Below are 11,833 nucleotides of genomic sequence, written 5' to 3' on the forward strand. Positions count from 1 at the left end.
AACCCTTCCCTGATGTCCACCATTAGAGAGGTTGTAAAAGCATGCAGGCCACTCTGGCACAGCTGCACTAAAAGTTAACCTTCAAATCTAATTAAAACTCCAGACAAGAAAAAAAAAAGCTTCCCTCTTGACTGATGTGTGATTAGTCAAATCTGCCAGCAAATTAGTCAAGTGAACCAGACATGGACATGTTTATTCTGCATCCATGCTGCTTATCAAGAAGCTGGGATATTGAATCTGACAGAATTTACATCAGAGACAAAAAAAGGGGTCTTATGCATAAATGAATAAACCACGAGTGAATTAGGATCCAAGGATTATTCAGGTCAGTTGTTTTGGGGTAGCTCTCTGCATGCATCAGCTGGATTTTTCAGGTTTACTGATAATATTGTTTTAGATGATGCAGCAGCAACCAAGAGGATTGTAAGTGGGATGATTTTCTGGTTAAAAAGTCCTTCTCTTCTTCAGTAAAAAATATTGAGATTCGCCTTAATAATTACCAAATACCAGATTGCTGCAGTAAAGCTGCTCAGTGGCCAGAAAGAACAGGGTGGTGCCATAGGTGTGCATGTTAGCGGTCGTGTGAATAGCAAGAGGGCTCAGTCATGTTTCCCGGTATGAGTAAGAGTTACTGTGATGTGATGAGGAAAGGTGTGGGATAACACTGACATCTGGTGGAAGAGTAGACAGAGTACTGTTGTTGACACTGGTTTTGCTTCCACGTCACTTTTTTACAAGTTTGAGAATCCACTTCTTTATCTTGATGCAAATACATTTGCCTTTCTGCTTTAGTAAAATTTTGAATGAATGAATTTTGTTTTTCTTTAATTTTTCACCATTGTAATGAAGTACTGATGTTACAAAGGCTATGTAAGATAAAAGTTGCAAGTGCTTATATTTCGGGTTCATAAACCTCAAATATATAAATGGTACTGTTAACACTGGAGAGGTAGAGCAGATGAAAATATATTATATATAATCATGTTTCATAGCTCAGGTCTCTGAGAGCTCAAACAGAAGAAATGTGTCATTTTCTGAAACATGTCATCAGTCCAAAAGCGATTCATAAGCGATTCTCATAAAATTTGGAAAAGTGTTTAGTATCAAGCTGAGAAAACAAAGCTCAACATGTTTTTCGATTATTATGCTGATTATTTCTTAAAAAGAATTCAAATGGTTGCACAAATTTCTCATCTGCATGACCCAGCGTTGGACTCAGGAATGAAACAAATTCATGTGATTCATGCTCATCACCGTAATATCTGCCTCTCTGTTACTCACACAGCACACTCTGTGGTTTGGTTCACATTAGAGGCCACACTGAGATCTTAAGTTGTGTAAAACTTTTTAATAGCTAACCGTTGCCCACCTCTGGGCTCGACCTTCACAGGCTGTGATTGACCCGGTGCTGGCTGGTCACGAGATGCTCTGCTGAAGGTTACACAACACTGCGATGACAGGGGAGTCTGCTGGGATTGTAATTGGTGGTTTTTCCTGTTTCACAGGTTTGATTATAGATGTAAAGATGTCATGTAGATGTGAAACTCTCTGACTCAAAAAAAAAGACAAAGTGGACAGGTTATAATTTGACGGTTCATTATTTTCTCTTTCATGGCAGGCACATGTTCTCCTGCAAGGACATTTAGTAAAATGTGTCCTTTCTAAGAAGGACAGGAAATAAATCCTCTTCATTAGTATGCTGCATATTTCATGTCCCTTTTTTGCTCAAAAAATATCTAATACATAGTAAATGAACAATCTAACATCTCATGAGTCTAACATAAGCACTGTACGGAAGCAACATAAAGCAGTATCTCACATTAAAGGAGGAATAAACCCTCTATGCCCCTCTAAAGACAGATGAGATCGAAATGTGTTCACTTAATCATTCTCCTTCAATCCATCTGGCCTCTATTAAAGGTAGGGAATCCTTCCCAAAGTGCCTCTTGACACCCCTCATTCATGGGGCATAAAGTCTGAAAAAACAGTCCATGGAGCATTGCAAAACACTGGAAATACCTTTTTTCCATTTATGTTCATAAAGAAGAAAATTATACTAAAAGAAAGAAAAATAGCCTCAAAATAATCTATGCAATGTTGACAGCATCTGTTCAATGCAATTTTGTATCATTAACATGCCGTGACCTTTCTTTCCAACTGAAAATAATGTTAATATACTTCATGTGTACAGTAATAATTCCAAGAGCTTTGAAAGAAGCTATACAGTCTGCAGAAACACTGAGTCACAGCTGTAACAGTGAAATAATTCAGATTTTCAGTCACACACACACCTACTGTTGCACTTACTGCCTCTAACAAGCCTCTTACATCATTTCTGTTTTCATATATTCTACTGTCAATGTAGAAATAGAGTCAAGTAACTTTTTTTTCACTTCAGTAAATTCAGTCTAACCTCTCCTTGGACGTCTTCTGTCCTTCATTACACCTTTTGAGACCTTCATCTTGCCTAACACTGACGTTTTCTTCGAACCCCGTGAGGATCCGCTCCTGTGATTACTGTTTTTTGTTTACAGAATCTGCAGGAGATCCCTAATCTCTGTCTGCCCTCACGGCTCTCTCGGAGCAGATAAATGCCGTCATCACAAATGAAATCTTTTGACACAGTTTTCAGGCCTCGCCTTGCAGTGACAGATTTCGTCTGTGGAGCTCGTTGAGGACAACGTCACTGTTGGAGCCGTCAGATATTCCGCTGTCCGCAAACACAGAGCCTGCGAGGGACAAACATATTAACACATTAATAGTATCACTGTGTATGTGCATGTAAGTGTGTATAAACTGTATAAAAACGTTGTAAACATGCCACTGCTATTGGTGCCATCGCTGACAGAGGAGCTTCGAGAGGTGAAGTGGGGAGCTGAGGTGGTTGCCGTGGTGACAGACAGATTTCTATTGTTCTGGGTGGCCGTCCGACTCCATTCTGTATGTAAAACCAAATGGATGTGTTTGTTTACTTTGATACTGAAGAAAAAATTCAAATGTGATGATTCTCAAGTTCTTAAATTATAAGGAGTATCGTTTTTTTTTCTATTTTCTAGGTATGCAGTATCTTGCTTGCAATTTGAAAACTCCTAATGTGTACAATTAAATTATCAGAGGTATAAGAACACATTTAGGTGCCCACCTGAGTTTTCAGCCAATCGCAGTCTCCCACAGCAGAGATAAGTCCTCCACTGCTTGCGGACATTCTCCTTTACAGCACAGTGGAAAACAAAGACAAGGAAACCTGCACAGAACAAGTTAAATAGTAATAAAATAGCTTTTTGGATACATTTGTGTATTATGGTTTGGGTAATAACAGGAAAAAAAAGTCTCAGGTTCATACAGGTCCCACCTTGCAGCGAGTTGAATATGGAAAAAAGGTAAACAAAGGGTAAGTAGAGGGGTCCCCAGGCAAACAGAGCGAACCCCCACGTGAGGCCAAGCAGGACGATTAGGCCAGTGCTGCTGCGCAGGTCAGTCATCACTCCCCTGTTAGGAGACTGGTTCTGAGGGTTCTGCCTCTTGATCCGGGCCAGCTGGACCATTACGACGATGAAGACCAGCAGGCACAGAGCAAAGATCAGGATGAAGTAGGCCACCACGCCCACATAGAAGGCAATGTCATTACTCAGCCAACAGCTACAGAGGGACACATACAGAAGCAGAAATGTTAACATGGAGTAAGGCGGGTTACATGGTATTTTGCGTGTTGTTCAGGTAGGTTACCAGGTTGTAATGTGTTTACATTTGATATGAATAGCACAGACATAACTCAAAATTCAATTAGATCCAAAGGTGTGCAATGAAACCAAAAAAATAAAGTTTCATTTCATATGAAACAGTTTGTCTGAAAGAAATTTACAATTTTTAACTTACAAGTCATCTGAAGTGCCATCTGTGTATTTTCCATATGTAACCAGACCATAGTTGTTTTCGTTTACTGATATTACAATGATCACCACAAGAAGAGGAATACCTGCAAACACCAGGATATCAATCAACAGAACCTTCACAAAATATCCAATAAAATCATTTGAGGGGAAATATGTCTCAAAACCAAATTTTAAAAGTTTATTAGATTAAATTGTATCCTCCTATAACTGGCAGAGAAACACTTTATGAACATTTATAAATTCCTAACTTAAACACTGAAGTCATAACAGTTTGGAGTTCAGGTTTAAAGCACCTACCCCAGCCCATCAGTGAGAACTTGAGCATGTATCTGCTCAGGTAAGGAGTGAACACCTGGACAATGCTCAGGTACATGTGCAGAGCCTCCAGTCCAGCCCAGGTGAATGATGTCAGGAGGAAGTAGTGCAGGAAGAAAGCAGTGCTAATACACAGCCCGATCGCCGGGTAGAGCGCCAGCCAGCCATCCAGTAAGAAGACCAGGTTGAGGAAGAGGAGGGACGTGCAGAGCTGGACCAGGATCTTGGCAGGAATATCTCGCAGCAGTTTTCTGAAAAGACAGAGTTTATATAAAAAACTACTAGGAACAGAAATGAGGGCACATTTTAGTGCATTTTGTAATGAGTAAATTTGTGCATTATTTTTCAATCTATTTTAACTTTGAAATGCTTAGGGAGCCTGATCATGACGTTTCCCTGATGAAGCTCAGATTGAAGTAGTCTCAGCTTTGTAAAGAGATGGATTCTTACTCAAATGAAAGGTATGTTAGTAAGGTGACGGCAAGAAACACAGCAGAGATTCCACAGCCGATGTAGGTGATGAAAGTTAGAATCTGTGCCTGCTTTCGGTCAGTTAATCCTTCTCTGGACAAATCCTGCATTAAGGACAGGGCACAGACACAGATATACAAGAAGTGAATACTGAACAACTGTGGGCTGTGTCTTAAACAATGTTCTTGTTCCCTTCTTCACTGCACACAAACACACAGGCACTAACCAGCAGTATTGCAAATGAAGTGAGGTGGTTGCAGCTGCAGATTGTTTCCTCCGGTGTGGCATTGACAATGAAGCAGCCGGCTGAGCTCCAGCCTCCTCTACCACCTGAACAACAGAAACACCACTAACAGGAATGTTCACACCTGTGGCAATTCGGCTCTCAGCCAGCTATATTTGGCATTCACGCACTCACCATTCATAGTGAAGTCCCAAAATGCACAGGAGGCCACATGTCCCTGTGAAGCAAGAAGCAAGTTTATAATTTTTCAAGACCACGAAGAGTAGTTTACTGCTGTAGACTTTGCAACCCAGATCCTTATAATAAATAGTAAAAAATACACGGCCACCAATAAACAATAACCACCATGACCAGAAAGTGTTTTTTATTACAATACTAAACTACCTTTTTTTTGGGTCTCATTATCAAAATGTTGGCAATTACTTGTGGCATTTGAGTGACAACAGTATTGATTTTGAATGTGCACACTCACACGTAGGGGGTTGATGTTTCGGATGGTAAACTGAATGTTATCAGTCAAGTTGCTTATTGACAAATTGGCAACACTGGAGCCCAGAACTGGACTGACAAGGGTGTTGTTATCTAATGCTTCATCCTGCAAAAGACAGAGAAAGACAGAATCACTTTGAAGGAAGGGGATACTCAGCTTCAACTTCATTTTATCACAGTAATGGCTATATATAGTGAAACATGCCATAACGGTATCCCTTTCTTAAAATAAAAAATGAATGTTGAATACGCAGTTGAATGGGACGGTGGGAAAGCACCTGGAATAAGGCACTTTTGGTGTAGAAAGTGAACTGGACCCTGCTGGCCTCTAGTTGCTGCTCAGGACTCAGACCCGCGGTGATGTTGGAGGGCAGGAACACTGACCCCAGAGCAGAACTTGACCTCTTGGACCGGGATCTACTGAGAGCACGGAGCTGGAAACACCAAAAGGTTAACAAATGGTTACTGCGGTAGTTCGGCAATGCAGGTCTCTCTTGTGTCTTCTAATCCGTGTTTGCTTTTGAGGACACCGTGTTCATTTTATAGAATTTGATGAAACCAGGTAAGAGAATCCACACTGACCACACTGAATCAGGCTGACAGCACAGCCACTTTAGGTGAGCTAGTTGTGGTAACTTTGTATGGCAGACTATTAGTATTATAGTATTATTTGTCTGCCTTTCTGTATAGTTGTGTCTTTTTTACCATACGGAGCTGGAAACCCAAAGAATCTAATCTGTGCTACCTGGACATTATCAGTGTTGAAGATGTCAACAGATGTTGCGGGAAAGTTTGTCCCATCCACTTTCCTGACTGCCAGAACCAACGAACTTGAAGAGAGGATCTCACTGTCACCACTGACATCCAGCTTAAGACCCAGATTATCCACTAATCGGATCAGCCTGTCAACAGGAAAGTAGACAAAACATTTTAGTAAACGTCTGTGAATATGTGTGTACATGCACATGTAGGTGAGGGTCATGTGATTTTTACCTATTAGCAGATGCAGAGAGAGACTCTGAGCTACCCGCCATCAGGTTGCTGACGATGTTGATGGCTATTTGTCCCACTTCCTTAGAGACATTGGGGCCATCCAGAAGATTCTCCAGCTTCCCCACCAACTGCACCACCTGCAACATCCATCATCATCCATTATGTCTGATGAAATAAAATAATTAGGTTTTTATGCTAACATTTTATCTAGGAGTTCATACTTCAGTAAATCAGTAGCTTCACCTGAGAGGAGTTGAGCTGGGAAGTATCCTGTGTTTGATTCAGCAGCTCATTTGCTTGCTCCTGTGAGTTTTGGCTTCTTGTTGTCTCTATCGTAGTTCTGGACGTAATTTCTGTACCTTGGAAAAGAGCACAGCAAATCGTCAACAAATGAGAGTGAGGGCTATTCCAGCCATTGTGGTCCACCAAACCTTCTTGTGTAGCTTCAATCAGACTAATAATAGAGCTCTTGTATTCTGAGCTTCACATACCAGTCACTGCTGTGGTTGTACTGGTGAGGGTGGTGGTTTGGAGAGTTGTTGTAGAAGCTGAAGGCGCCCCAGCAGTAGTGTTGTTAATCTGGGGTGGAAGTGGGCCACGTGTGGTTGTAGCAGTAGTGGTGGTTGTGGTTGAAGTTGTGGCTATGTGCTCAAGAGAAGAATTAGCTGCTGTGGTCGTTAAATTAACTCCTGGTTCTTTCGTTGTTGATTTGAAATCAGTGGTTGAACTGTTCACAGTTGAGCTCGGGTTGAAGCTGATTCCCACGGTTGCGTTGTGATTAATCATGGGACCAGGTGTGATGGAGCTGGTGTCATTTTTGTTGGATGTCGTGATGCTGTGGGTCACGCTCACTGTGCTGTGATTTGTAGTCTGGTTCTGCACCGGAGCTGCTGTGGGTTTGGTGGTGTTGTTGACAACAGAAGTAATATTGTCCACAGTCAAGTTTCTTGTGGACATTGTTGTATTGTTTAGAGTTTCATTAACTTGTGAAGCAGCAGCAGACACAGTTGTGTAATTTCTAGTGGTTGTAGTTACACTGTACCCTACTGTGTAATTGTTGGAGGCTGTTGTGTGATTCTTAGAGGCTGCTGTGTAATTGTTGGTGGCTGTAGTTACATTGTACCCGACTGTGTAATTGTTCAAAGCGGTTGTGTGATTGTTAGAGGCTCTTGTGTAATTGTTAGAGGTTGTTGTGTAATTGTTAGAGGCTGTTGTGTAATTGTTAGCGGCAGTTGTGTGATTGTTAGAGGCAGTTGTGTAATTGTTAGAGGCTGTTGTGTAATTGTTAGAGGCCGTTGTGTGATTGTTAGAAACCGCTGTGTAATTGTTGGTGGCTGCAGTTAAATTGTACTCTGTTGTGTAGTTGTTAGAGACAGTTGTGTGATTGTTAGAGGCAGTTGTGTAATTGTTAGAGGCTGTTGTGTAATTGTTAGAGGCCGTTGTGTGATTGTTAGAGGCTGTTGTGTAACTGTTAGAGGTCATTGTGTAATTGTTGGATACAGTTGTGTGATTGTTAGAAACCGCTGTGTAATTGTTGGTGGCTGTAGTGACATTGTACCCTACTGTGTAATTGTGAGAGGGCATTGTGTGATTGTTAGAGGCTGTTGTGTAATTGCTGGTGGCTGCAGTTACATTGTAATCTACTGTGTAATTGTTAGAGGCTGTTGTGTGATTGTTAGAGGCTGTTGTGTAATTGCTGGTGGCTGCAGTTACATTGTAACCTACTGTGTAATTGTTAGAGGCTGTTGTGTGATTGATAGAGGCTGTTGTGTGATTGTTAGAGGCTGTTGTGTAGTTGTTAGAGGCTGTTGTGTGATTGTTAGTGGCAGTTGTGTGATTGTTAGAGGTTGTTGTGTAATTGTTAGAGGCAGTTGTGTGATTGTTAGAGGCTGTTGTGTAACTGTTGACAGCCGCAGTTACATTGTACTCTGTTGTGTAGTTGTTAGAGGCTGTTGTGTGATTGTTAGTGGCAGTTGTGTGATTGTTAGAGGTTGTTGTGTAATTGTTAGAGGCAGTTGTGTGATTGTTAGAGGCTGTTGTGTAACTGTTGACAGCCGCAGTTACATTGTACTCTGTTGTGTAGTTGTTAGAGGCTGTTGTGTGATTGTTAGTGGCAGTTGTGTGATTGTTAGAGGTTGTTGTGTAATTGTTAGAGGCAGTTGTGTGATTGTTAGAAACAGCTGTGTAATTGTTGGTGGCTGCAGTTAAATTGTACTCTGTTGTGTAGTTGTTAGAGGATGTTGTGTAATTTGTGGTGGCTGCGGTTACACTGTACCCCACTGTATAATTGTTAGAAGCTTTTGTGTAATTGTTGGCAGTTACATTGTACTCTGCTGTGTTATTGTTAGGAGCTGTTGTATAATTGTAAGATGTGATTGTGTGATTGTTAGAGGCTGCTGTGTTTCTGTTAGACACTGTTGTGTAATTGTTGGCAGCTGTAGTTACATTGTACTCTGCTGTGTTATTGTCAGAGGTTGTTATGTTGCTGCTAGAGGCTGTTGTGTAATTGTTAGACACTGTTGTGTAACTGTTGGCAGCCGCAGTTACATTGTACTCTGTTGTGTAGTTGTTAGAGGCTGCTGTGTAATTGCTCAAGGTTGTTGTGTAATTGTTGCCCAATGTAGTTACATTGTACTCTGTTGTGTAATTGTTAGGGGCAGTTGTGTGATTGTTAGAGGCTCTTGTGTAATTGCTGGTAGCTGCAGTTACATTGTAATCTTGTGTGTAATTGTTAGAGGCCGTTGTGTGATTGTTAGAAACCGCTGTGTAATTGTTGGTGGCTGTAGTTAAATTGTATTCTGTTGTGTAGTTGTTAGAGTTTGTTGTGTAATTGCTGGCATTTGTAGTTACATTGTACTCTGTTGTGTAATTGTTAGAGGCTGTTGTATAATTGTAAGACGTGATTGTGTGATTGTTAGAGGCTGTTGTGTTGCTGTTAGACACTGTTGTGTAACTGTTACCAGCCACAGTTACATTGTACTCTGTTGTGTAGTTGTTAGAGGATGCTGTGTAATTGCTCAAGGTTGTATAATTGTTAGTTGCAGTTGTGTAATTTTTAGAGGCTGTTGTGTAATTGCTAGTGACTGTAGTTACATTGTACCCTAGTGTGTAATTGTTAGAGGCTGATGTGTAGTTGTTAGAGGCTGTAGTTAAATTGTACTCTTTTGTGTAGTTGTTAGAGGCTGTTGTGTAGTTGTTGGCCACTGTAGTTACATTGTACTGTCTTGTGTTATTGTTAGAGGCTGTTGTGTAATTGTTGGCAGCTTCATTTACACTGTACTCTGTTGTGTAATTGTTAGAGTAGGTTGTGTGATTGTTGGCGGCTATAGTTACATTGTACTGTGTTGTGCTATTGTTAAAGGCTGTTGTGTAATTGCTCAAGGTTATTGTGTAGTTGTTGGCAGCAGCAGTTACACTGTACTCTGTTGTGTAGTTTTTAGAGGTTGTTGTGTAATTGTTGGTGGCTGTTGTGTAATTGTCGGTGACTGTCGTGTAATTGTTAGAGGTAGTTGTATGATTCTTAGAGGCTGTTGTGGAATCGTTGGCAGCAGTAATTACATTATACTCTGTTGTGCTATTGTTAGAGGCTGTTGTGTAATTGCTAGAGGTTGTTGTGTAATTGTTGGCAGCTGCACTTACATTGTACTCTGTTGTGTTATTGTTAAAGGCTGTTGTAAAGTTGTTAGAGGCTGTTGTGTAATTGTTAGAGGTTGTTGTGTAATTGCTGGTGGCTGCAGTTATGTTGTACACTGTTGTGTAATTGTTAGAGACCATAGTGTGATTGTTGGTGGCTGTATTTCCATTGTACACTATTGTGTAATTGGGAGAAGGTGTAAATGGGCTAACTGTTGTGTTTGTCGTTGTAACTGTACGGTTGTGTTGTTTTCCAAAGCTGCCAGCTGTAGTGACAGTGTACTGTGTTGTGTGATTGGGCGAAAGTGTGCGTACTTCAGCTGTAGTTGCGTTATAAACTGCTGTGTTATTTGAAGAAAGTGTAACTGTGTTAGTTGTAGTTACATTGTACACTGGTGTGTGATTGTGAGACAGTGTAGTTGTGTCGATTGCTGAATCAGTCAGAACAGTTGTTGTGTTTTGAGTCATGAGGTGGTTGGCAGAAGTTGTGGTGTTGGGTCGTGTTGAGTTGACAGAGGGTAACGTTATGAATTGTGTTGTCTTTTGTTGTGATTCAGTGTTGGGTGAAGTTGTACTGTCAGAGACGGTCACAGTTTTGTTTTGTGTGGTTGTTGCAATGACAGGTTGTGCTGTCCAGGATTGTGTACTGTTGATTGTTGTGAGTGAATTTGTCATGTTAGACTGAGCTGCTTGTTGTGATGCATTTTTCTGTTGAACTGTTGTGCTATCTTCAGTTGTCGTGGTAGTTTGTTGGGTTGTGCTGGTGACAGATGGTCGTAAGGCTTCAGAAGTTGTAGTTATGTTGTTGGTCAGAGTGGAAGGTTGAGTTGTGCTTTGCTTGGTGGTGGGAGGCTCCGGAGGGCAACTGTCATTCAGAAGAACAGCGAGCGTCTCATTTGTCTCACTGAGAAAGAACAGACAAAAAGCAAAATATTCAATAGTCAACCATTTATATTAAGAGAAATTTATTTGATTTACCTTCATATCTGAAGCCAGAGCCTTGTCAAAGGGCAATGGAAAGAGTATTGATATTACTATTGTTATTTTTCTTAGGTAGGATCATATCTGTTTCACAGATACAATCAATAAACAAAGATGGTATTTTGACAAAATAGTTTCATTCATTGTTCAGGAAACAATAACACTGATTTTTCTCTTTTCTCATGCTTGTGTACTCCCAGTTTGTGCTACATAAGCTGAGTAAACATTAAACTCTCTGGAGTTTATTGAATTCCTCCTAAATTTCTCAGAAAGACTCTAAACATCCTGAGAAGCATCCTTTGTTTGTCTTGTGCCCTTTTACCACCAAAAGAAATGCAGCTTGTTCTCTAACAAACAGAAGAGACTCCAGTATGTTCTCTAAATACAGCTCTGGATTGGAAATGTGCATAGTTATAAACATGCACAGGAAAGAAAAAGAAAAAGATGAATATCAATTAATGTCAGCATAGAAATGTTTTATGCATTTACCACTTAAAAAGAGTTGAGTCTGGTTGGCAGACATCAGAGGTCAGCAGGTCACTGGCAACCCAACTCAGGTTGGATGCCAACAGAGTATGGACGGGTGAACCAGGAGGACCACACACCACTGGGGACGGAGAAATAATTTTTCGTAACAGAGAATTCATATTGGGGAAAATGGTATAGTAATATTCAGAAAACATGCAGACTAACCCATGCGGGCAAGTGGCCTTTCAATTGAGATATCAGTGCGGTTGTCAATGACTTGTTGCAGAAGTTTACTCAGGGAGCAAACATTGACAGGTCCAGATATCTCCAGTATCACCATACAGCT

The 11,833-nt window shown here is 40.8% G+C and overlaps 1 protein-coding gene across 2 annotated transcripts; it reads right to left on the bottom strand.

The window, feature by feature from the left end:
• Positions 1 to 1,397: 1,397 nt before the first annotated feature.
• On the bottom strand, positions 1,398 to 11,776 carry adgrg2a (adhesion G protein-coupled receptor G2a). Of its 2 annotated transcripts, XM_041066240.1 has the most exons (17): positions 11,713 to 11,776; positions 11,509 to 11,626; positions 6,897 to 10,942; positions 6,649 to 6,764; positions 6,406 to 6,542; positions 6,158 to 6,314; positions 5,691 to 5,846; positions 5,396 to 5,518; positions 5,098 to 5,140; positions 4,906 to 5,009; positions 4,659 to 4,783; positions 4,191 to 4,459; positions 3,877 to 3,976; positions 3,353 to 3,639; positions 3,143 to 3,244; positions 2,822 to 2,938; positions 1,398 to 2,729 (listed from the first exon to the last, which is right to left on the bottom strand). In XM_041066240.1, the coding sequence occupies exons 1-17, from the start codon at positions 11,714 to 11,716 to the stop codon at positions 2,629 to 2,631; spliced, it is 6,105 nt and encodes a 2,034-aa protein (XP_040922174.1). In that variant the 5' UTR covers positions 11,717 to 11,776; the 3' UTR covers positions 1,398 to 2,628. The 2 variants fall into 2 exon arrangements, with proteins under 2 accessions (XP_040922174.1, XP_040922175.1); XM_041066241.1 differs by lacking the exons at positions 1,398 to 2,729; positions 2,822 to 2,938; positions 3,143 to 3,244; ... (1 more) ...; positions 3,877 to 3,976; positions 4,659 to 4,783 and having other exon boundaries at positions 4,198 to 4,459.
• Positions 11,777 to 11,833: the final 57 nt, after the last annotated feature.

The sequence above is a fragment of the Toxotes jaculatrix genome, chromosome 20 (assembly GCF_017976425.1).
Source record: "Toxotes jaculatrix isolate fToxJac2 chromosome 20, fToxJac2.pri, whole genome shotgun sequence".
Lineage (NCBI taxonomy): Eukaryota > Metazoa > Chordata > Actinopteri > Toxotidae > Toxotes > Toxotes jaculatrix.